At 45.6% G+C, this 26755-nt stretch overlaps 1 protein-coding gene across 1 annotated transcript in view; it reads left to right on the top strand.

Moving 5' to 3' along the window:
• Positions 1-26755, top strand: part of LOC145346307 (dedicator of cytokinesis protein 2-like) — a 1149449-nt gene that overhangs the window by 758605 nt on the left and 364089 nt on the right. The window contains exon 28 of the mRNA XM_080193520.1: positions 21462-21560. Coding sequence (XP_080049646.1) covers positions 21462-21560 — 99 coding nt within the window. The remainder of the gene's footprint in view (positions 1-21461; positions 21561-26755) is intronic.

The raw sequence follows: 26755 nt of genomic DNA, 5'->3' as shown, positions 1-26755 counted from the left end.
ACTCCACACAGACAGTGACCCAAACCGGGAATCGAACCCAGGCCCCTGGCGCTGTGAGGCAGCAGCGCTAACCACTGTGCCACCCCCACTATACCACCATGCCAATCCCACTATGCCACTGTGCTATCCACAGAGAGACTCCCTGCTTTAGAGGCCTGGACCTGGATTGTTGCTTGGTTCACCGTCTATCGCTTGTGAAGCTGCCATTGTTCCCCAGCACCGTGTAAGCTGTTTCTTTCAGTCCCAGGAGAGAGCAATCCAGCCACCTGAGATCCCGTGTTGTTGCTATTGCTCAGGATTGAGTTTTTAAACTATGTTCACCAACAAATGATGTACGGGTCCATTCTAATTTAATTCTTTCATACGCAGCGACTCAAGTTGGGAGTAATCATGACTTTGGTTGCTGGAGTGAAATGGACAATATCAAAATCAATCACCCGTCAAACTTCCGAATTACATTTCTGTGGAGTTCAAGGTTACAACATTAACTACCCATCAAAAGTACCTCATCAGCTGTAAACCATGTTATGACATCCTGAGGTTGTGAAAGGTATATAAATTATAGCATGCATGACTTGGCATATAAGACAACCTCACTTTTTTTCCAACCCAAAAATCGTGCCTTTGTACATAAGTTCATAAGATCATAAGATATAGGAGTAGAATTCGGCCATTCGGCCCATTGAGCCTACTCCACTCAGTCATGGTTGATATGCTCCTCATCCCCATTTTCCTGCCTTCTCCCCATTACCTTTCAACCCATTGCCAATTAAAACTCTTTAAATTTACTCTGTCCCAACATCCACCACATTCGCTACCCCAAACTCGAGTGGCACGGTACCACTGCTCTGCCTCATAGCCTCAGAAACCTGGGTTTGATTCCAACCTTGCACCACTGCCTGTGTGGAGTCTGCACATTTTCTCTGAGTCTGCGAGGGTTTCCTCCAGGTGCTCGTTTCCTCCCACAGTCCGAAAGACATGCTGTTTAGGTGTATTGGCCATGCTAAATTCTCCCTCAGTGTACCCAAATAGGTGCCAGAGTTTGGCGACTAGGGGATTTTCATAGTGACTTCATTGCAGTGTTAATATAAGCCTATTTGTGGCACTCATAAATAAACTTTAAAATATACCAAATGCCTCCCCCTCCACTCCACCTACACCCCCATCCTTTCCAGCCACAGTATGTTATTCTTGTATTAGAATTCAGTCTCAATTGTTCACCCTATAAATGCACGTTCTACTTGCCGGTACCTTATATTTGGATACAAAGGGTCAAGCAGGTGATAGATGCTCTGTTGCAAAGATACCACACCACACACAGCAACCTTTGCATCAGATGCCAATGGTGTTTCAATGCCAGATCCCCACAACCACGCTGGTGGTACACTTCTATACTCACTGTACAAGTTTGGAGGAGGCCCTGACAGAATGAGTGAGCCAGCCCAAACATCAGAGCACGGTGGCACAGTGATTAGCACTGCTGTTTCACAGTGTCAGATTCAGTTCCAGCCTCAGATCACTATCTGTGTGCGGTTTGTATGTTCTCCCCATGTCTGTCTGGGTTTCGTCCGGGTGCTCTGGCTTCCTCTCACACTCTAAAGGATGTGCTGGTTAGATGCATTGGCCATGCTAAATTATCCCTTAGTGTGAGGGGGATAAGCAGGGTAAATACATGGGGTTACGGGGATAGGGCCTGCGTGGGATTGTTGTTGGTGTGGGCTTGATGGGCCAAATGGCCCTCTTCTGCGCTGTAGGGATTCTACAATTCTTTCTCACTTCTAAGATATTCTTCTTTTCCTTCTCTCTCTCTCTCTCACTCTGTCTTTCTTCCTTCCATGATTTATTAGTGCAGGGAAATGAATGCAAAGATAGCAAGGTAGAAATTGATGACCTAAAGCTTGGTTAAAGAACTGGGATTTGCAAATACTTGGAAAGGTGCGCAGAGTGGCTCAGGGGATGGTAAGCAGAGTTTTAATCCCCCTTGAAAATGTCTCTGAGCCACATTGTTCAGGCTGATGCTTCATCACTCGGGCAAAGTTACAAACATGAATCGCGGCTGAGCTACAAATGTTGATGTGCTACGGTGAATTTGCCGATAGAATAGCTCACATGTAAACAAAGCAAATTGCCAGCTCGCGGGAGAGCTTAGTGCACTAAACCGTAGGATCTCTCCAGCAACTGTGCAAACTCGGGGAAAGGTTATGCTCAACACAAAAGCTTAGTGGATTGTGTAACCCCCAGAGTGTTCCCCGTCTCCTCCTACTGCGCTAGCTGGTGTGATGGGTAAGTGGTTCAGAGAGTGATGGGTTGTAGTAATGTGACAAGGTAAACAATATCAATGCAGATGCCCCCAAAGGTACATATAATTGTTTATTTGGGAGTAGTGCCAAGGTTCACTTAATGGAGGTGATCCGTGAGACAGCATGTGAATATAAAACTTCACATGAATTCATTGCACTTGGAAGGTGCTCAATGATTTCCTGGTTAGAGTTTTGCTGAGTGAGCTTTTTTTTCAATCAGATGCCCTTGCTTGTTATTTCCTTTGGAAGTGTGCCTGCAAAGAGTTATCACTGCAAAGAGAGGGTGCAGACCAAGAGATAAACAAGGGATTATCAGCAGCAAACAACTGAATGCTGACTTTCCCTGTTCCATTCTCCCTCACACCCCACTTACCCCAATTTCTTTCCCTCTTCCTCATCTTCAACCCTGCTGCCCATGTCCTTACTCAGCCCCGTGTTCATCCAGCACCTCCGTGCCTGTTGACCTTGACTGCCTCCCAAAGCTCTCAGATTCAAACTGATTGAGTCTGTGTTCAGTTAAATCTTTCCCTGGGTTTGCTACCCTCCCATCTGGTGGCCACCTCATGAGGTCTGGTGGCACGGTGGCACATTGAGTTAGCACCGCTGCTTCACAGCGCCAGGGGCCCGGGTTCGATTCCTGGCTTGGGTCACTGTCTGTGCGGAGTATGCATGTTCTTCCTGTGTCTGCATGGGTTTTCTCTGCGTGCTCTGGTTTCCTCCCACAGTCCAAAAGATGTGCTGGTTAGATGCATTGGCCATGCTAAATTCTCCCTCAGTGTACCTGAACAGGCGCCGGAGTTTGGCAACTAGTGACTAGTCTGACAAATTTACTGGAGTTCTATGAGGATGTGTCTAGGGCGGTGGATAAAGGAGAGCCGGTGGATGTGGTCTTTCTTGATTTTCAGAAGGCGTTTGACAAGGTACCTCACAAGAGGTTATTGCAGAAGGTCAGGGGACATGGAGTTGGGGGTAGGGTGTTAGCGTGGATAGAGGATTGGTTGTCAAATAGGAGGCAGAGAGTGGGGGTCAATGGGTGCTATTCAAATTGGCGGTTGGTGACTAGTGGAGTGCCCCAGGGGTCGGTGCTGGGGCCTCAGCTATTTACCATTTATATAGATGATCTGGAGGAGGGAACCGAGTGTACAGTGTCGAAATTTGCTGATGATACCAAGATTGGTGGAACGGCAAATTGTGCGGAGGGTGTGGAGAGTCTGCACAAGGATCTAGATAGGCTGGGTGAATGGGCCAGGAACTGGCAAATGGAATTTAATGTTGGCAAGTGTGAGGTGGTCCACTTTGGTAGGAAGAATGGTAGGAAGGATTGTCACTTACGTGGCGAAAAACTGCAGCAGGCGACGGTGCAGAGGGACCTCGGGGTCCTTGTGCATGAGTCGCAAAAACCCAGCTTGCAGGTGCAGCAGGTGGTCAGGAAGGCAAATGGGATGCTGGCCTTCATAGCGAGGGGGATGGAATATAAAAGTAGGGAGGTCTTGCTGCGGCTGTATAGGGCATTGGTGAGGCTGCAGCTGGAGTACTGTGTGCAGTTTTGGGCGCCGTACTTACGCAAGGATATTTTGGCCTTGGAGGGAGTGCAGAGGAGGTTTACTAGGCTGATACTGGAGTTGAGGGGGTTGAGCTATGAGGAGAGGCTGAATAAACTAGGCTTGTACTCGTTAGAGTTTAGAAGAATGAGGGGAGATCTCATTGAGACGTATAAGATGATGAATGGGATGGATAGGATAGAGATGGAGAGACTCTTCCTGCTCAGAAAGGACAGTAGGGCTAGGGGGCACAGCCTCAAGATAAAGGGGGGGCGGTTTAGAACGGAGTTGAGGAAGAACTTCTTCACTCAAAGGGTGGTGAATCTCTGGAATTCTCTGCCCGTTGAGGTGGTGGAGGCTACCTCGCTAAATATTTTTAAGATGCGGGTTGATGGGTTTTTGATAAGAGAGGGGATTAAAGGTTATGGGGAGAGAGCGGGAATGTGGAACTGAGCCACGACAGATCAGCCATGATCTTATTGAATGGCGGGGCAGGCTCGAAGGGCTAGATGGCCTACTCCTGCTCCTATTTCTTATGTTCTTATGACTTCATTGCAGTGTTAATGTAAGCCTACTTGTGACACTAATAAATACATTTTGGATGAACACGGGACTGAGTAAGGACATGTTTCAATCACAAGATTAACATCAATTTTGCCAGGTGCAAATGGGATGACTCATGGGTTAAAATTGCCTCAGAAAAGGTTTTGAATCCCACCATGACAGATGGTGCTCAGGAAGAGCACTCACAGAAACATAGAACGTTACAGCACAGTACAGGCCCTTTGGCCCTCAATGTTGTGCCGAGCTATGTCCAATCCCAGGTGGAGTGTTCAGTTTTGGTCTCCTAGCTTGAGAAAGGATATATTGGCACTGGAGTGCAGAGGACATTCACTAGGTTGATTCCGGAGTTGGGGGGTTGGTTATGAGGAGAGACTGAGTAGACTGGGGCTGTACACATTGGAATTCAGAAGAATAAGGGGAGATTTTATAGAAACATATAAGATTATAGGGAGGGGGTAGCTTGCTTACATATGGCATGTTTGCCTTCATCAGCCAGGGCATTGAGTACAAGAGTTGGGAAATCATGTTCCAGCCATGTAAAACCTTGGTTAGGCTGCATGTGGAAGATGTAGAAGCTTTGGAGAGAGTGCAAAGAAGATTCACCAAGATGTTGCCTGGTCACGAGGGCTTTGGCTATGAGGAGAGGTTGAATAAACTAGGATTGTTTTCACTGGGAAGACAGAGGCTGAGAGGAGACCTGATAGAGGCCTACAAAATTATGAGAGGCTTGGACAGGTTGAATAGTCAGAGGCTTTTTCCCAGAGTGGAAGTTTCAATTACAAGGGGGCACAGGTTCAAGGTGAGAGGGGGAAAGTTGAAGGGAGATGTGTGGGGAAGTTTTTCGCTCAGTGGGTTGTGAGTGCCTGGAACGCACTGCCAAAAATATGTGGTGGAAACAGGCACATTAGCAACATTTAAGAGGCATCTGGATGGGTTCATGAATAGGGAAGGAATAGCGGGATATGGACCCAGAGATTCGCCACCCCCTGTGAGAAGGAATTTCTGCGCACTTCTGTATTAAATGACTGGCCTTTTATCTTGCAACAATGTCCCCTTGTTCAAGACTCTCCCATCAATGAAAGCGTCTCACCATCTACCCTGTCAAGCCCCCTCGGGGATGGACAATAAGTGCTGGCCGAGCCACCGATGTTCACAACCCATAAACAAATATTTTAAAATATTTTTAAAATTTTAAAAATTGTCCAGTCCCCCTTACATGTTATGGTGGTGCCAAAGGGCTGCAATATTACCCCCACGATAAAAAAGAGAACAGGGTAAAGCTCAGTAATCACAAGTCAGTCAACCTGACATCAGTGGTAGGGGATTGTTTTGAACTCAAAATTCACTTCAAAAACCATGGCTTAATAGATGACAGTTTGCAGAGACTTATTAAAGGCAAATTGTGTATGACAAGCTTGACTGAGTTCTTTGATGGAGTGATAGACATGGTTGAAGATCATAATATGGCCAGATTGACTAAGTTTGGATTGTTTTCACTGGAGGTCAGATGAATGAGGGAGGGATCTTGAAGAGACTTATAAAATTTTAACAGGACTAGACAGGGTAGGTGCAGAGAGGATATTCCCAATGGTGGGGGAGTCCAGAACCAGGGATCACAGTCTGAGGATTCGGGGTAGACCATTTAGGACAGAGATGAGGAGACATTTCTTCACCCAAAGAGTGGTGAGCCTGTGAAATTCATTACCATAGGAAATAGTTGATGCCAAAACGTTTAATGTATTCAGGTGGCAGCTGGATATAACACTTGGAGTAAATGGGATCAAAGGTTATGGGAAAAAAGGCAGGCTATTGAGTTGGATGATCAGCCATGATCGCGATGAATGGCGGAGCAAGTTTGAAGGGCCAAATGGCCTCCTCCTGCTCCTATTTTCTATGTTTCTGTGTAAAATTTGATATATGGTCTTTCGAACAGTACTCAATAATGTACCAAACAATAGAGTTGATTGCAAAGTTGAGGGTATAGGATAAAGGGACAGTGGAAATGACCAAAGGATAGAAAGCAGTTGTGAGTGGTTATTCTTTCATGGGACATGAGCCTCGCTGGCTAGGCCAGCATTTATATCCCATCCCTAATTATCCTTGAGAAGGTGGTGGTGAGCTGTCTTCTTGAATCATTTGCAGTCCAGATGGTGTCGGCGCACCCACTGTGCTGTTAGGTAGGGGGTTACAGGATTTTGACTCAGCGACAGTGAAGGAACGGTGACATGTTTCCAAGTTAGCATGGTGAGTAACTTGGAGGGGAACTTGAAGTTGGTGCATGCAGCTACCACCCTTGTCCCTCCAGGTGGTAGAGGTTGCAGGTTTGGAAGGTGTTGTCAAAGGAGTCTTGATGAGTTCATCTTGTAGATGGCGCACACTGCTGCCACTGTGTGTGGGGGTGGGAGGAGTGGATTTTGGAGTGGTGGGTGAGGTGCCAATCAAATGGGCTTCTTCGTTCTGAATGTGCTATACTTTCTGAATATTATTGGAGCTACACTTGGGCTGACAGGTAATGAGCATTCCATTACACATCGGACTTGTGTAGATGGCGGACAGGCTTGAGGGGAGTCAAGAAGTGAGTTACTTGCCACAGAATTCCCAGCCTCTGACCTGTTTCTATGGCCACAGTATTTATATAGCTGGTCTAATTCAGTTTCTGGTTGACGGTAACCCCAGGATATAGGCTGTGGGGAATTCAGCAATGGCAGTGCCATTGAATGTCAAGGGGAGATGGTTGGATTCTCTCTTCTCTGAGATGGTCAGTTCTTTGCATTTGCGCGGTGCGAGTGTTACTTGCCACTTATCAGCCCAAACCTAGAGAGTGTCCACGTCCTGCTGCCTTTGGACAAGGTCTACTTCAGTATCTGAGGAGTCAAGAATGGTGCTGAACACTGCAGCGAATATCCTCACTTCTGACTTTATGACAGAGGAAAGGTCATTGATGAAGCAGCTGAAGATGGTTGGGCCTCGGACACTATTCTGAGGGATTCCAGCAGTTATATTCTGGAGCTGAGATGATTGTCTTCCAACAACCACAACCATCTTCCTTTGTACCAGGAATGACTTTATCCAGTAGAGCGTTTCCCCCAATTCCCATTTGCTCCAGTTTTGCTCGGGCTCCTTAATGCCACATTCGTTCAAATGCTGCCTTGATGTCAAGGGCATTTGCTCTCATCTGACCTCTGGAGTTCAACTTTTTGCCCATGTTTGAACTGGGGCTGTAATGAGGTCAGGAGCTGAGTGGCCCTGGTGAAACTGAGCCTCCATGAGCAGGTTATTGCTGAGTAAGGACCATGGAGACCATTGGTGATCCCTTCCATCACCTTACTAATGATCGAGAGAAAACTGATGGAGCGGTAATTGGCAATTTGGATCCCGATGTTTGTGGTCAGCTCCACTCACCTTTGGAAGGACTTAGATCTGACCTGTTGGCTGTGAAATCTACTAGCTCTGCCTATCACATGTTGTTTGGCACAGAAATAGTCCTGTGCTATAGCTTCACCATGTTGACACCTCATTTTTCGGCCATGCCTGGTGCTGCTCTTTGGATTCCCTCCTGTAATGTCCATTGAACCATAATCAGCTGATTGTACTCAACCAGCCTGTGCTTGCAAAATTCAGAACACAATTTTGAACATTAGTAGGAATTCCAAGAATGGATGGCACTTACTGAACAATCCCAAGTGCACTAAGAATTATACAACAAATTTAAGGTTATCAGTTGGGTTCACAATGTGGCTCACTTAGACTTGTTAGAAGCTACATATCTGCATTTGCATGTGCCTGTCCTCTGCAGGTAAAAGGAAAATGTCCATGCATTGTGCTTCTGTTAAATTAAACATGAGAGGCAGTGGCTCAGTTATATTGTCACTCAGTGATGTTGCTTATAATAAGTTAAAAATCCAACGAATTCTCTGGGAACCCGGGTTCAAATCCCACCATGGAAGATGGTGAAACTTAAATTCAATAAAAATCTGGAATTAAACTTCTAACAGTGACAATGAAACCATTGTCAATTCTTGTAAAAGCCCATCACGTTCATTCATACCCTTCAGGGAAGGAAATCTGTCCATCCTTACCCGGTCTGGTCTACACATATCCAGACCCATAGCAATGTGGTGGATTGTCAAATGGAGGGCAGTTAGGGATGGACAATAAATGCTGGTCCTACCAGCGACACCCACATCCTGTAAGAATGAATATAAAATAAAGCTGTCCATCCTGCCACTTTGATCAATCATTGTTGAATTGGCAACCAATCAACCCCATTTTCTCATGGAGTATAAATTGTTGATCTCTTTGAAGTTTTATGTTTCTTGCATCAGACCTGATGAGTGCAAGATAAAAAGCTTTGAAAGCCTGTTTCTTTTTCAGCAATCATTATTCTAATTGCTGCTTGTACGAATTTGCTGTGTGTAAATTGGCTGTCAGCAGTATTTACAACTCAAAGCTATTGATTGGCTGCATAGATCAGATGAAATATAAGATAATAAATAATGCAAGTCTTTCTTTGCCATGGGAAAACTTGAAGCACAACTCGTATAGTTCTGTTTGGGGATTATTAACCGTAGCCAGTGACATCTGCAGAAGTTTATCGCAAACTCCGATGGCAAGAGAAGGGCAAATGGTCCGGATCTCTGCGCTGTTATCTCTTCTGAATAAGCAAGAAACGAAAGGAGTTTAACTTTGACAATGATGAAGTGAAGCAGGACATCTCTCCTGCAGAGTGGATAACATTCCAGTGATGGGATTACACAGTGTCGGTCTTGCTTATCATCTTTACAAGCTGTGATCTTTTCCTTGTTATTTCGCTGACTGATCTCACATCAAACACTCCCAATGAGACACCTCAGCAAATCCTCTCCATATCTGTGGAGCGGAAATCAAAACGTTTGAACAAAATAAGTTGGTACGAGCAGACGAATTCTGTACTTCCTTCCTTAATTCTAAACTCTGCACGCTGTACTGTTCTGAGACCTCCTCACGACTCTCTTGAGTTAGGACCGGCTCAAGAACAACCTCTTCCCTGCTGCTGTCAAACTTTTGAATGGACTTACCTTGCATTAAGATCTTTCTCTAAACCCTAGCTGTGACTGTAACTCTAAATTCTGCACTGTCTCGTTTCCTTCTCTATGTATGGTATGCTTTGTCTGTATAGCGCACAAGAAACAATATTTTTCACTGCATCTTAATACATGTGACAATAATAAATCAAATCAAAGATATTTTGTTTGCCCTGACTTCAGAATACTTTGTGCTCAGCTTCTTAGATTTCGTTTCAACTCAACTAGGAGGTGATGGTCGTGTGGTATTGTCGCTAGATTATTAATCCAGAAACTCAGTTAATGTTCTGGACACCTGGATTCAGATCCCACCATGGTAGCTGCTGGAATTTGAATTCAATAAAAAATATTAAGAATCTTCTGGTGAAACCATTGTCAATTGTTGGAACAAATCCATCTTGTCCACAAATGTCCTTTAGGGAAGGAAATCTGCCATCCTTACCTAGTCTGGACAATATGTGACTCCAGAGCCACAGCAGCGCAGTTGACTTTCAATTGCCCTCCAAGGGCAACTAGGGATGAGCAATAAGCACTGGCCTGTGAGCGATGTCTATGTCCCGTGAATGAATGAAAAAAAAATCTATGTTGTATTTCCCATCCAGAGGATGAAAGGGGATCTCATGGAAATTTATAAAATTCTAACTGGGTTAGACAGGGTAGATTCAGAAAGAATGTTTCCAATGGTGGGGGAGTCCAGAACTAGAGGCCATAGTTTGAGGATAAGGGGTAAACCTTTTAGAACTGAGGTGAGGAGAAATTTTGTTACCCAGAGGGTGGTGAATGTGTGGAATTCACTACCACAGAGTATAGCTGAGGCCAAAAAGTTGTGTGATTTCAAGAAGAAATTTGATTTTGCTTTCGGGGCGGAAGGGATCAAGGGATATGAGGGGAACCGGGGGAGGGGGGGAATTAGGATATTGAATTTGATGATCAGCCATAATCAAAATAAATGGCGGAGCAGGCTCAAAGAGTTAAATGGCCTACTCCTACATCTAGTTTCTATGTTCCCATGCTTCTTTCGCTCGTAATTCATTACACGAGAAATACAAATTGGCTGTGGATTTAATTGAACAAATTGCATGGCATGAGAAGTTGCAGGTCCCTTCAGATGCCTGTATGACGTGACATTATTCCAACAGATTACTTGCCATATTAAGTTAATGACATTTTGACTGATGGCTGGTTCAGTTATCAATTAGTGCCGTGGCGCCTTGATCAAGGATGCTGGCTCATAACGAGAATTACCCTCCAACACGTTCAAATGTTGGCAGTCTCGCCAACGCCTGAGAAACCAATTCCCTCTTTTCGCCTTTATTTTTGAACGCAGTGACGGCTGTTTATTGTTCCTTTGATAGCCCCTGAGCGACGGCAGCGCAGTCCAACAGAAACATTAGAGAGATTATTAAGGAGTATACATTAAATCATGACATGGTGATAAAGCTCGGGCTTTACACGCCTGCACATATCAGCATGAGAGTGAGGCTTAGTGTGTGTGTGTGTGTGTGTGTGTGTGTGTGTGTGTGTGTGTGTGTGTGTGTGTGTGTGTGTGTGTGTGTGTGTGTGTGTGTGTGTGTGTGTGTGTGTGTGTGTGTGTGGTTAGTGGTGAAGGTGGTGGTGGTTGTGGGGTGGGGGGGAAAGCAGGTGTGGGTGTTTGTGTGTGTGTGTGTCGTGGTGATGGGGGGGGGATGGGGTGGGGGAGGCAGGGGGGCGGGGTGGTGAGAGGGGGTTGGGGGGCGTTAGAGGGAAGGGAGGGGCAGAGGGACAGTTGACACCCTACTTTCCCTCAACATTTAACCCTGTGTATAACAATATACATTCATCCATCTTTGATTTGATGTGATTTGATTTATTATTGTCACATCTATTGGTATACGGGCGGTACAGTGGCAGAGTGGGACCTAGCTTTGCTTCCTGGCTTGGGTCACTATCTGTGTGGAGTCTGCACGTTCTCCCAATGTCTGCATGGGTTTCCTCCGCGAGCTCCAGTTTCCTCCCATGTTCAGAAAGACTGATTTGATTTGATTTATTATTGTCACATGTATTATCATACAGTGAAAAGTATTGTTTCTTGCTTGCAATACAGACAAAACATACCGTTCACAGAGAAGGAAATGAGAGTGCAGAATGTAGGGTTACATTCATTGCTAGGGTGTAGAGAAAGGTCAGCTTAATGTAAGGTAAGTCCATTCAAAAGTTGACAGCAGCAGGGAAGAAGCTGTTCTTGATTCAGTTGGTACGTGACCTAGACTTTTGTATCTTTTTCCCGAAGGAAGAAGGTGGAGGAGAGAATATCCGGGGTGCGTGGGGTCCTTAATTATGCTGACTGCTTTGCTGAGGAAGTGTGGACAGAGTCAATGGATGGGAGGCTGGATTGCATGATGGATTGGGCTACGTTCATAGCCTTTTATAGATCTTTGCAGTCTTGGGCAGAGCAGGAGCCATACCAAGCTGGGATACAACCAGAAAAATTGTTTTTTAAGATATATCTGTAAAAGTTGGTGAGAGTCATAGGTGACATACAAAATTTCCTTAGCCTTCTGAGAAAGTAGAGACATTGATGGACTTTGTTAACTATAGTGTCAGCATTGGGGGACCAGGACAGGGTGTTGATGATCTGGACATCTAAAAACCTAAAGTTCTCGACTCTTTCTACTTCAACCCCATTGATTTAGACAGGGGCATGTTTTTCTTTATGCTTCCTGAAGTCGATGACAATCTCTTTCATTTTGTTGACATTGAGGAAGAGATTTTTGTTGCCACACCAGTTCACCAGATTCTTTATGTCATTCCTGCACTCTGTCTCATCATTGTTTGAGAGCCGACCCACTATGGTGGTGTTGTCAGCAAACCTGAAGATCAAACTGGAGGGGACTTTGGCCACACAGTTATAGGTGTATAAGGAGTATAGTAGGGAGCTGAGAACATAGCCTTGTGGGGCACTGGTGTTGAGGATGATCACGGAGGAGGTGTTGTGGCCTGTCACTACTGGTTGTGGTTGGTGAGTTAGGAAGTTCAGGATCCAATCCCAGAGGGAGGAGCCGAGGCCCAGGCCACAGAGTTTGGAGATGTGTTCCGTGGGAACAATAGTGTTGAAGGCTGAGCTGTAGTCAACAAATAGGAGTCTGACATCGGTGTCCATGTTATCTAGGTGTTCCAGGGTTGAGTGCAGGGCCACGGAAATGGCATTTGCTGTGGACCTGTTGTGGCGGTAGACAAACCGTAGTGGATCCAAGTGGTCCAGGAGGCTGGAATTGAGTAGCTCCATGACTAATCTTTTGAAGCACTTCACAATGATAGATGTCAGAGCTGCCGGCCGATAGTTATTAAGGCACGCTGCTTTAATTTTCTAAGGTACTGGGATGACATGCTGGTTAGGTGCATTGGCCATGCTAAATTCTTCCTCAGTGTATCTGAACAGGTGCTTGAGTGTGGTGACTGGGGGATTTTCACAGTAACTTAATTACAGTGTTAATGTGAGCCTACTTGTGGCGTGCAGGTTAGGTGGATTGGCCATGCTACATTGTCAGAGGGACCAGCTAGGGCAAATGCATGGGGTTATGGGATAGGACCTGGGAGGGATGGTGGTCCATGTAGACTTGATTGGCCAAACGGTCTCCTTCTTCGCTGGAGGAAATCTATGAAAATGTTTTAAACAGTAAATTGCAATGACTTTTTTCCTTGAGTGTAGGAACTGTAGGGGCAATCTTACGGAGGTCTCTAAAAAAATGAGGGGCATAGATCAGCTAAATAGTAAACATCTTTTCCTAAAGGTAGAGGGGTCTAAAACTAGAGGGCATAGTTTTATGGTGAGAGCAGAGTGTTAGAGAGTGGCGGTTATCTGTGTCTCACATAGAGGCTGGTGATTATCTGGAACAAGCTGCCAGAGGTAATAGCAGAAGCAGGTGCAATTTTGTCCTTTAAACAGTTTAGACAGTTACATGGGTAAAATGGGTATGGGGGATATGAGCTAAATGCAGGCAATTGGGCCTAGCTTAATGGTTAAAAAGAAAGGCAGTATGGAAAAGTTGGGCCAAAGATGTCTGTTTCCATTCTGTAAACCTCTATGGTTCTGTGATATGATATATGATCGGGGATTTTCACAACAATTTCATTGCAGTGTTAATGTAAGCTTACTTATGACTAATAAATAAACTTTAAAATTCACATTTTCTCCAGAGATTGAGATGCACCCTGAGCTGCTTCAGTTCAGCGATGAGAACATTACAAACATTTCAATACTTTCATTCCAGGGAATACAATTCTTTTCAAACTATATACATTGATCATGTTGCGCTCTGCGGGACTTCAATACATTGTATAGAGTTAGGATTAAACGTACAGTCGGAGGGTTTTTTTACCCACTTACCAGCCCCTTGGTGTACATTAGCTGAAATGACACAGCGGATGTTCCCCATTGCACCTTGACTGTAGCTGCCCCAAGCTTGAGTGCGTCTCTCAGCACATAGTCCTGGACCTTGGAATGTGCCAGTCTGCAACACTCAGTCGAGGACAACTCTTTGCACTGGAAGATCGACATGCTTTGAGCGGAAAAAACAGCGTCTTTCACTGAATTGATGATGATCCAGTGGCAGTTGGCGTTTGTCTCGGTTTGCATCCCGGGGAACGGCCCACAGAGCAGAGTCCTGCGTCACTGTGCTGCTCGGGATGAGCCTTGACAAGTGCCACCTCATCTCTCTCCAGATCACCCTTGCGAAGACACATTCCACGTGGAGGTGTGCGACCTTCTCTTTCTTCCCCGCAGCCACTTTGGGGTAAACCATTTCGGGCGGAGATGAGAAAACATTTCTTCAGTCAAAGAGTGGTGAGCCTGTGGAATTCATTACCACAGGAAGTAGTTGATGACAAAACACTGAACGTATTCAAAAGGCAGCTAGATTGGAGCAAAAGGGATCAAAGGTTATGGGGAGAAAGCAGGATTAGGCTATTGAGTTGGATGATCAGCCATGATTGTGATGAATGGCAGAGCAGACTCAAAAGGCCGAATGGCCTCTTTTTGCTCCTATCTTCTATGTTTCTATGTTTCAAACGCAGCGGGTGGTGGTGCGGGGCTATTCTTGCCAGAGTTGTATTGGGGGAGTACTACACAATCAGAACAAAGAATAAAGAAGAGTACAGCGCGGGAACAGGCCCTTCGGCCCTCCAAGCCTGCGCCAATCATGTTTACCCAAGTAACCCAACCATTTATATCCCTTTATTCTCCCTTTGTTCATATGCCTCTCGAGATAAATCTTAAATATGGCTAACATAACTACCTCAACCACCTCACTTAGAAAGAGCAAAGGGGCTACCTCTATTTAATGCCTGTCCTGTTTTTAGGTGAAGAACCTCACAAACACTCTGTCTACTGATAAACTAAGGAATTCTGGCAAAAATGTATCCCTTGCAATAATCAATGAACTTGGAAAGAGCCAGAGGTGATCCAAAGAGAAATGTGTTGGCGCAACAATGGGTGAGGGAATTGAGGGGTAGCATTTAGAATGCACTGTCTGATAGGGCAATGGATGCAGATTCAAGAGCTGCGATCAAAAGGAAATCAGATAAATACTTGAAGGACTGAAAGTTGGTAGCGATATAGAGGGTGCAAGAGCAACTGGCTCACTGTATAGAAGACCAGCCCAGAGATTATTGCATGGTTATCTGATTACCTTATTACTGCTTGTGGGATCTTTGTGCTGCCAATTTTCTTAACTCAAGAACAGCTTCTTGCCCGCTGCCATCAGACTTTTGACCGGACCTACCTCGCACTAAGTTGATCTTCCTCTACACCCCAGCTACGACTGTAACACTACATTTTGCACTCTCTCCTTTCCTTCTCTATGAATGGTATGCTTTGCCTGTATAGGGCGCAAGGAACAATACTTTTCACTGTATGTCAATACATGTGACAATAATAAGTCAAATCAAATCAAATCATAGGGCACAGGAAATATTTCCTATCCGTTTTCCCTCAGTTGCCAGGTTAAAATCAAATCAAATGAGCTGATGGGATAGGCAAACATACGGCAAATTAATAATAAATCAAATCAAATCAAAAACATCTCATAGGGTGCAGGAAATATTTCCTATCCATTTTCCCTCACTTTGTACCAATGTGGAAATGGAGATAACATTCCTCCTTTAAGGGACTTGCACGGTGGGAACTGTGTTGGAACCATTGATTGTTAGAATTCTGCCGCTAACTCTGAGTCCCCCGCATTTGTTTCTGAAAACCCTGGGCTCTTTGCCACATTAATGTTGCAAGGATTAAAGGAAGCATCTGCCTTTCCAGTGCTGATAGACGGTGTTTTCATTTGAGGCTATCAAAGCGAAGCGTACAGTGCAGTTTTACCGTCAACCCCTCCGCCACCTTTACCACCCTGCATCATATCGAGAAAGGTCTAATCCGCCTTTCAAAATGAATTTAATGAAAAAAAGATGGCAGCGCCTATAAATAAGCGCTGATCCTAGCTCTGAACTCTGATTTATTGGCTAATAAAAGGAAAACTTCACAAAGAACGATTTAATATCTCATTGATGTAGGGATGGAGGAGATTGGACTGAGTGGTTTCGGCATTGGTAACTAACATTGCAGGGGAAAGTGCTCGCTGCTGGGGCTTTTTGTCTCTGCTTAGAACTGCGTAGAAGATACATTGCAAGGTACAGGCCAGTCAGTGAAACTGATCCCCACCAGAGTTTATGGGGTACACAGGCCTCCTCCAACCCAGCCATATTTCACCCTATCTGCCTATTTTTTGACTCTCTGGGGACTTTTTCCAGATTTAAAAAACGTCATCTGGCACTGTGGATGGCACTGCTGCCTCAGTGCCAAGGTCCCAACTTGGGTCACTGTCTGTGCAGACAGAGTCTGTACATTCTCTGTTTGGGACTTCCTCCAGGTGCTCCGGTTTCCTCCCACAGTCCATGCTGGTTAGGGCGCATTGGCCATGCTAAATTCTCCCTCAGTGTACCCAAACAGGTGCCAGAGTATGGCAACTATTTGATTTATCGTTGTCAGCTGATTGAGGGACAGAGTATTTGAGGGCTATACAATCTCAAAGATGAGAATAAGGTCATGGTTTATATGCTTCAGAGATTTGGACAATCTATGGCAGGGATCTCAATGCACTGGGGAAGCAGCACAAGCATGCCCTCTGCAAGAACGGTAGACCATCCACAACATTCCCTCCCAAGTTAACTCACTCATCCTCAAAGCATTGATCACCCAAAACTAGCTCTGTTGGGTGGGACGTCTCTTTCCTTGGCTGAGGCAGTTTCGCTACTCAGTCGAGGCAGGAGACTCCCAGGAAGAGGGGGGGAAACACTTCTGGGATGTTCTTAAAGCATCCTTGGAGAGTTCAAAAATCTCCATCAATTCACGGGAGATCCTTCCCCATGACCGACCAAAATGGTTTAAAGTTAATTTATCAGTCATGAGTGAAGCTTACATTAACACTGTAATGAAGTTACTGTGAAATTCCCCTAGTCGCCACACTCCGGCACCTATTCGGGTCAGTGCACTTAACCAGCATGTCTGGATGTTGGAGGAACACAGTAAGAAGTCTGACCACACCAGGTTTAAGTCCAACTGATTTATTTGATAGTAAACTCACAAGCCTTTGAGGCTTCCCTCTTCGTCAGGTGAATGAGAATCTCCAGGTTGGACTTAAACCTGGTGTTGTCAGACTTCTTACTGTGTTTACCCCAGTCCAAATGCCGGCATCCCCACATCATGGTGGAGAAAACCAGGGCACCCAGAGGAAACCCACACAGACATGGGGAGAATGTGCGAACTCCACACAGACAGTGACCCAAGGCCGGAATCAAATCCAGTTCCCTGGCGTTGTGAAGCAGTAGTGCTACTGTGCCATCCCTGTCTATTTGGGAAAGCACCAAAAACATTGTGAAACTTCATCAGGCAATACAGAAGCGAAGTTGAGATATTGGAGACAGTGCACAAAGCTCCAAACTACCCATCTACCCAGCCCTTCAAAACCACCTGCTCGAAATGTAGCAGAGGCTGCAGATCACACACTGTACTGATCAACCAGCTCAGAGCCCATTGAAACGGAACAAAAACAATTCGTTCTTGATTCCATGAGACTGACTATGAAGAAGAAGAGGTGGTCACTACAAGAGATAATTGATTGTCATTTCGAAGAGTACAATCTTACTATATAGAAAAAAGACCACTTGGTCCATCATCGCTGTGCTGTCTCTTTGGAAGAGGTGTCGCGTTTATATCAAATACAATTTCTATCCAATTACAGCATCTTAGTGGAGTAGTTGAATGGTCTTCCTTAGCCATATCTACCTGATGGTCCTTGTCAAGCCAGTTGCTGAATAATGCCCTTTATCAGCTGACGGACCATTGACATTAATGGTGCATGAATTTAACTGAATCAATCAGTATTTCTCTGTCACCTGTACTACAGAGGCATTCAGTGTAAGTGGGGGAGTCACAAAGAGTTGTAAGGTAATTGCATAGACAAAATATTTATTGGACTATTTTATTGGGCTTCTTCACTTGTAACTTTCAGCTAGATGATGCTTGGCTAATGGACATCCTTTTCCCCTGTTGCAGGGGTGGGCTGTACAGTTGAATGGTCAGTTTGGCCACACTGGCCGTTCTGCCTTGACCCGGGATAGGGTTTTCTGGCCACATGCGCCCCGAGACCAGAATCCCACCAAAACTCAAGGGACCTTTAAATGATTTTCTGTCCCACCCACTATTATTCCTGTGACAGGCAGGAAATCTCCAGCCCCTGGTCAGTAGGCAGCAGTAAGGAGTCTCACAACACCAGGTTAAAGTCCAACAGGAACTCTCCACTCACCTGACGAAGGGGCAAACCCCGAAAGCTAGTGGGTTTATTATCAAATAAACTTGTTGGACTTTAACCTGGCGTTGTGAGACTTCTTACTGCGTTTACCCCAGTCCAACGCCAGCATCTCCACATCATGACTGACACAGAATCATAGAATCCTACTGTGCAGCAGAAGGAGGCCATTAAGCCCACTGAGACTGCACTGACCACAATCCCACTTAGGCCCTATCCCCACAAGGCCATGCATTTGCTCTAGCTAGCTCCCCTGACACTAAGGAGCAATTGAGCATGGCCAACGCACCTAACCTGCACATCTTTCAGACTGTGGGAAGAAACCGGAGCACCCGAAGGAAACCCACGCAGACACGGGGAGAAGGTGCAAACTCCGCACAGGCAGTGACCCAAACCAGGAATTGAACCCAGGTCCCTGGAGCTGTGAGGCAGCAGTGCTCACCACTGGACCACCGAGTGTTGACACTGAGTGATGATCATTAAATGTGAAGAAAGATCACAGCCGGCTATGATCTCCAAGGAAAAGTTCATTGAAGTGCTATTTTACATTGTTCCCACTTCAAGGGAATTTAAATGCAAAAAAAATTCACGATTCTCCAGATTTCTTTGTCCTTTCAGGAGAAATCCCTTTAATATCCCAAAAAAAAAACCCAGCAGCTGAAAGCCAGATTTGATTGATATAATGCCTTTATCATTGCACAAAAGTGTTTCACAAGGGTCATTATCAAACAAAATTTTGACTATCTGGTCAGATGGGAGTAAGAGCCGTAATCTTAAAATGATTGGATTCGCACATTGGAAGACTGTACAAAATTACCCAATTTTGAAAAAATTGTTTCATAGAATGTGAGAGTCACTGGCACGGCCAACATCTCTTGTTGTTTCACAGCTTGGTATGGCACCTGTTCTGTCCAAGACCACAAGAAACCACAAAAGGTTATGAACGAAGGCCAGTCTGTCTTCCATTGACTATGTCTTTTCCGCCTCGGAAAAGCAGCCAGCATAACTGAGGACCCCACACACCCAGGACATTCTCTCTTCCATCGGAAAAGAAATACAAAAGCCTGAAATCATGTATCAAAAACATGACGCAAAAACAACATCTTCCTGGACTTTTAAATGGACCAACTGTACACTAAGTTGATCTTTCTCTACACCCTTGCTTTGACTGTAGCACTACATTCTGCACCCTTTCCTTTCCATAGAAACCCTACTGTGCAGAGAGAGGCTATTCAGCCCATCGAGTCCGCACCGACAGCAATCCCACCAGGCCCCACCCCTGAACCCCCACATACATACCCGCTAATCCCTCTAACCTGCACATCCTGGGACACTAAGGGACAATTAACCTTGGCCAATCCACCTAACCCGTACATCTTTGGACTTTCCTTCCCTATGAATGGTATGCTCTGTATAGCACACAAGAAACAATACTTTTTGTATTGAATACGAATAGCTGTGACAATAATAAATCAAATCAAAAGAGCGTCCATCCCCAATAGCCCTTGCTGCAGTTCCATGTGGCGCGCTTACATCCACAGTGTTGTTAGGGAAGGAGTTCCAGGGTTTTAACCCAGCAACAGTGAAGGAACGATGATGTATTTCCAAGTCAGGATGGTGTGTGGCATGGAGGGGAATTTCCAGGTGGTAGTGTTCCCAGGTGTCTGCTGCTCTTGTCCATTGAGGCAGCAGAAATCGTGGGTTTGGAAGTTGCTGTTAAAGGAGCCTTGATGAGTCGCTGCAGTGCATCTTGCAGACGGTACACACTGATTTAATTTGATTTATTATTGTCACATGTATTAGTATACAGTGAAAATTATTGTCTCTTGCACACTACACAAAGCATACAATACATAGAGAAGGAAAGGAGAGAGTGCAGAATTTAGTGTTACAGTCATTGCTAGGGTGTAGAGAAAGATCTTAATGTGAGGTAGGTCCATTCAAAAGTCTGATGGTAGCAGGGAAGAAGCTGTGTTTGAGTTGGATGGTACTTCTGTATCCTTGTCCCAATGGAAGAAGATGGAAGAGAGTATGCCTGGGGTATGTAGGTCTTTCATTATGCTGGCTGCTTCTCCGAGGCAGCAGGAAATGTAGACAGTGTCAATGGATGGGAGGCTGGCTTGAAAGATGGACTGCTGCCATTGTGTGTCGGTGTGAGAGGGAGTGAATGGTTAAGGTGGTGGATGGGCTTTTGATCAAGCGGGCTGCTTTGTTCTGGATGGTGTTGAGCTTCTGAAGTGTTGTTGGGATTCATCCAGGCTAGTGGGGGGTATTCCATCCCACCCCTGACTTGTGACTTGTAGATGGTAGGCAGGCTCTGGGGAGTCAGGATATTAATTACTTGCAACCTTTGTTTAAAAATTATTCTTTCATGGAATGTGGATGTTCTGGATGATATGCAGATTAGGTCAGCATTTATTGCCTATCCCTAATTGCCCTGCTTTTATAGTCAAAGTATTAACTTATTGGCCAATGATCCATTTTGTCCCAGTTTATAGATGAACTTAATGAATCAGAACAGTGGAATTTCTAGGTGAAAGTGACCAAGATACACTTCATTCATCTTTTACCAACTTGGTAGTTACCTTAAACAATAATCGTAGAATAATCCCTATAGTGCAGAAGGAGGCCATTCAACCTTGTGAGCCTGCACTGACAACAATCTCACCCAGGTCCTATCCCCATAACCCCATGTATTTATCCTGCTAGCCCCTTTGATGGTAAGGGGCAATTTAGCATGGCCAATCAACTTAGCCTGTAAATCTTTAGACTGTGGGAGGAAAGCAGAGCAATCAGAGAAAACCCACGCAGACACAGGGAGAAGGCACAGATTCTGCACAGATAGGTGACCCAAGCCAGGAATCGAACCCAGGTCCCTGGCGCTGTGAGGAAGCAGTGCTAAGCATTGTGCCACTATAGAGGAGTTGGCCAATGGTAGCAATCGACCTCATTCATGAGGTCACACAAGACAGAATTCCCCAGTGTGGAGAGCTTTAAACAGTAGCCCTGTCTGCCCCAAGCATATTACAGTCATCACACTCAAGGTGCCAATCACCCCTAACCATGTCGAAAAAAATGATGCTGTCTGTAAGAAATGTATTTTTTTCTGTGTCTTGAAGATGATGGCTCCTCATTTTCCATAATCTTTTCCTTTTCCAGAGTAATTTTGTGGCCTGTATGACAGCCATTCTCAGCCAAATGGAATACTCACATTACACCAACTATATCAATGCCTTCCAGACCCGTCAGGACCTCATGGTAAGTCATTTCAACAAACTTGCTTCAGTTTCTCTTTCACCGGCATTTTCTTATTGTTTCTCTTTCTAGATCAGTGCCCCAGTTTACTTCAAAAAGATCTGAGCAGACTACATACCATCTTACCCAACTGTCTACCCTTCTTATCGGAGCTCAGGCAATGAATATCAGCAGGTTAGGTTTAAATTTATTTATTAGCGTCACAAATAAGGCTTACATTAACACTGTAATTAAATTACGGTGAAAATCTCCGAGTCACCACACTCCAGTGCCTGTTTGGATACACTGAGGGAGAATTTAGCACAGCCAATGCACCTAATCACGCAGATATGGGGAGAACGTGCAGATTCCGCACAGGCAGTGACCCAAGCCAGGAATCGAACCCAGATCCCTGGCGCTGTGAGGCAGCAGTGCTAACCACTGTGCTACCGTATGTTACTAACAGCCCTGTGTAAATGAGCTGAGGTAAACTCCTTTCAATCCCTTCCAGCAGACTGGATAGAATCATTGGGTGAAATGTTACTGGCAGGATTTTCCAGTCGCACTGAGGTCAATGGAGTTTTGAAGAACTTGCCACATTTTCAGCTATGGACCTGTGCATGGTGGCACAGTGGTTAGCACCGCAGCCTCACAGTGCCAGGGCTCCAGGTTCCATCCCTGGCTTGGGTCTGTGTGGAGTCTGCACATTTTCCCCATGTCTGTATGGGTTTCCTCCGGGTGATCTGGTTTCCTCCCACGGTCCAAAAGATGTGCTGGTTAGGGTGCATTGGCCATGCTAAATTCTCCCCCAGTGTACTCGAGCAGATGCTGGAGTGTGGCGACTAGGGGATGTTCAAAGTAACTTCATTGCAGTGTTAGTGTAAGCCTACTTGTGACTAATAAATAAATAAATTTTAAACTTTCAATATCCCATCAATGTAAACTTACAGGACATAAGAAGGTAATTGGGCCTGATGTGACTGTGCTGGCTTCTTGAAAGAGTAATCAAGGTTAGTCCTTCATCCCTGTGTTTCTTTGTAAGTTTTCCATTTTCCATTAACAGCCCAAACCCCTTTTGTGTTTTTTTGTGTAGAAACTGCTTCTTCCACCTTTTCAGACCCAGGCAACTCTGAGGGGAAATATTTGTCCTAATCTCCTCTGTGGAACTTTTGCCGGTGATCTTAGATACTTTTGTCAAATCTCCTCTCAACGATTGAATCATAGATTGAATAGGCCATTCAGCCCATTGATAGAGCATCTAACTCAGGCCTACCACCCACCCTATTCCCGTAACCCCACATATCTACCCTGCTAGTCCCCCTCATCTATACATCTTAGGACACTAATGAAAAACATTCTAAATGCCAAATGAGCAAGGAATAGGAAAGTTTCAGACTGGTTTCTTGGGTGAGTTTGAAAATGCAATCTAGTGGCACTTGCTACAAAAAAAGAGTCATTGGTACATTTCTTACCAAAAAAGGTGAAGATAGGGTGTGGGGTGGGATGGAGCCTGATCTCGCCGAGGAAGCTGGCTATTGATCTCTAGGGGATGCCATTACACAGGTGCCCCAATCTCCTTATGCACTGGGACACATCTCACCGCCTCCCCTCCCCGCCTGCAGATATCGGGGACCTCCCTCCACCTCCTGCCGATCACCCCCCACTTTGTCACCTTGATCTTCCCTTCTGCAGAGGGGTGGCTCAGTAGCACAGTGGTTAGAACTGCTGCCTCACAGCGCCAGGGACCTGGTTTCGATTCCTGGCTTGGGTCACTCTCCATGAGGAGTGTCTATATGGGGTTACTCTGGGTGCTCCGGTCTCCTCCCACAGTCCGAAAGATGTCCTGGCGAGGTGCATTGATACGAACAGGCGCTGGAATGCGACAAGTAGGGGAATTTCACAGAAACTTCAATGCAATGTTAATGTAAGCTTCCCTTGTGACTAATAAATAAACTTTAGAGTTCCCCAACCTCCCACTCGAATCCCCAACCCTCTGCCTTCCCTTGCTCCCACCCTGACTGCGCTCCCGGCAGGATTTCCCCCTTCCCTCCCACCCCAGCAGAGCTTCCACCCACTTCCCTCCCACCCCAGCAGAGCTCCCACCCACTTCCCTCCCACCCCTGCGGAGTTCCCATTAGCACAGTACTCCAGCTGAAGTGAACCAATGTTCTACACAACTTCAAGGTTGTGCTTGTACTCTGCACCAAACAAAGCCTAGTTTGATCTCTCTATTTTTACATTCTCTATTTATAAACTATTTATAGGCCCCTAGGAGGTCTTCCTCTTGCAATATTAGCTCCATTATACTAAGTGCAGGGTGGAAATTTTTATTCCTGTTTGGAGTGGGAACTTTGAGCTATTCCTTTCCCTAATTGAGGATCACTGTAACCAATATTAAAGGACAACAATCATTGAGATCATCTAACCCAGCTAGATAGTGAACAATGGCTTTCACAATCAGTGCGCTGCCCTTAAAGGCATTAGGTTATAGGTTTTATATGGTTTCTTTTTGTTAAATAGGCAGACAACACAAATCCTCTTATCCATCCGGTACATTGATGCTTCCTTCTGTGTAAATGCTCGCACTTTATTGCATCCTACATAATAAACCTATTTCACCGTGCAGGTTTAATAGTTAATCTTCTTTTAACAGGCTGTTTTGCAGCAGTAGCAGTGATAGATGATTTCCCCCATGGAAGCTGTTGGGCCAGTGCCAAGCAGGGGAATCTCTGTTTTGAACCTTTGTTCCAAATTCGTTCTTCTTTTCCCAATGGTGGCTGCTCTTGATTAGCAGCAAGCCTGAAATGAAGGCAGATGCCTGCTCGCCTGGAGGTTACCGCCATTTTCACACCCTTAGAGAGGCCAGCCAGGGCCAACAGCTTGTCAACCACTGGGGGCAGATGTGCCAGTCAGTAAAGGGTGCTCATCTAGGTTATGGGTACAAACCCACCTCCAGAAGCTCGCGCAACTCATTCCGGCTAATCCTCTTGGTTTTATTCATTCGTGGGACATGGACTGGGCCAGCATTTATTGCCCATCGCTAGTTGCCGTTGAACAGAATGGCTTGCTAGGCCATTTCAGTGGGCAGTTGAGAGTCACCCACATTGCTTTGGATCTGGAGTCACTTGTTGGCCAGACCAGATAAGAACAGCAGATTTCCTTCCCTAAAGGACATTAGTGAACCAGATGCGTTTTTCTAACTGTTGAAAATAGTTTCATGGTCATCAGTAGACTTGATGGGCCAAATGGCCTCCTTCTTCATGGTAGGATTCTATGATTCTTAATTCCAGATATTTTTTACTTGAATTCAAGTTCCACCCTCTGCCGTGGCAGGATTTGAACCGGGGCCTCCAGAACATTCGCTGAGTTTCTGGATTAATAGTCTAGTGATGATTCCTCTAGGCCCTCACTTTCCCTCTGCTGCATTGCTGAGAGAGCGCTGCACTGCCATGGGTGTGCAGTCCCTCATTAAGATGAGATATGAAACCAAAGGTCTTATCCAGTTCCTTATTTCAGCGGAGGAAGTGTAACTCTTCCCCTTGCTGGAGAAATGCAGAATAAAGAATCACATAGGCCAGAGATCCCTGGCCCACAAGTAGTGGGATCCACCTTGGGGGATGCAACAGGCCTGCCAAAAAAATCCAGGGACTTTCGGTGGGACTGGATGACCCTGGCAGTGGACGGGGCAACTGGACCCAGCCCACAATCTTAATGTGAGAACAAAGCCTGTTTGGAGAACAGGCTGTAAAACTCTTCCCCACTCTTCACGTTCCCGCCATTCCACCCCCCCCCACCCACCCATATATACATGCGCAAACAAACACACACACACATGTACACGCAAACAAACACACACATGCAGACAAACACACACGTGTACACGCACACGCACACACAAACACACACACGCATGCACACACAAACACACAGACACACACACACACACACACACACACTTTTGGTTCTGGGTGCAGAGCCATTTGAAATTTTACAGACTAAAAGGCCTGAATTCACGCTCCCCCCACCAGTGGACTGTTAGGTGGTTTGGTGGTGTCAGGGAGGTAGAGGCACAAAATTGAAGGAATGGGATTTCTCTCTGGGTTCCCGACCATCCCTACTTCAGAGTAATTTTACGTGGGGGGCGGGCAAGGCCATTCAAAGGCCGTTTGCTGCCCAGTCTTAAACTTTAGGCAGCTGGGAGGATTCACCGAGCTTTGGGGAAGGCCAGAATAGAAAGGGCTCAGATTACAGATGTTTTTTTTTTAAATTCATTCATGGCACATGGGCGTCTCTGGCTGACCAACATTTATTGCCCATCCCTTGTTGCCCAAGGACAGTTGAGAGTCAACGACACTGTTGTGACTCTGGAGTCACATGTAGGTCAGACCAGGTAAGGATGGCAGATTTCCTTCCCTAAAGGGCATTAGTGAACCAGGAGTGTTTTTCCTACAATGGCTTCATGATCATTTTTCATTCCAGATGCTTTTTATTGAATTCAAATTCCACCATCTGCTGTGGCGGGATTTGAACACAGGTCCCCTGAAAATTTGTGGGGTATCTGGATTAATAGTCTAGGGATAATACCACTAGGCCTCCTTCAGCAATGTTTGGATTGGGGGAGGAGAAGGAGGGGGCCTCCAACAGAAACCCCTTCTGACTGTATGCCCTTAAGTTCCAATAGCCCCCGGAACCCGTCACGCCTGCCCACCGCCCTCGGATCCGGCACCAAGGCTCACCAGGTTTTACCTGATTCCCGCTGCAGGAATTTAACATTAATTGGCAACTTTAAGGCCCCAATTGATCCATGGGCCACCCACACCTTGCACGTCACTGGTAAAATACCCACAGTTCTTGAGGGTGGGCGTGTATGCAATGGGCGCAGTGCCGCTGGTCCGATGCCCAATATTACATAACTCCCCCCTCTCGTTCCCCTTCTCCTGCCATCCCTTGATGGGTGTGCAGTTGATGGAGTGGAGGGGGGGGGAGGGGGGAGCTGTGATAGGGCCTAAAATGAATATTCCAGAATATATGTGAGGCAGTCCAGATGAATAACACTTGCTTTTTAAATCAACTGTGCTGAGGAATGAATTTTGTGAAATCATTTACATAGGTCGTTCATTTTGCCTGTCTAATCATATATTGAGCAAGAAATTGATGACTTTTTCCTTTGCAAGTTCCATTGATGTTGTACGTCTAAAGAGACAATCATTCTTTCCCTC

The sequence above is a fragment of the Carcharhinus amblyrhynchos genome, chromosome 1 (genome assembly GCF_965287045.1).
Source record: "Carcharhinus amblyrhynchos chromosome 1, sCarAmb.v2.hapA, whole genome shotgun sequence".
Classification (NCBI taxonomy): domain Eukaryota; kingdom Metazoa; phylum Chordata; class Chondrichthyes; order Carcharhiniformes; family Carcharhinidae; genus Carcharhinus; species Carcharhinus amblyrhynchos.
Note: the sequence above shows the minus strand (reverse complement) of the source record. Positions and strands in the feature narration are given on the sequence as shown.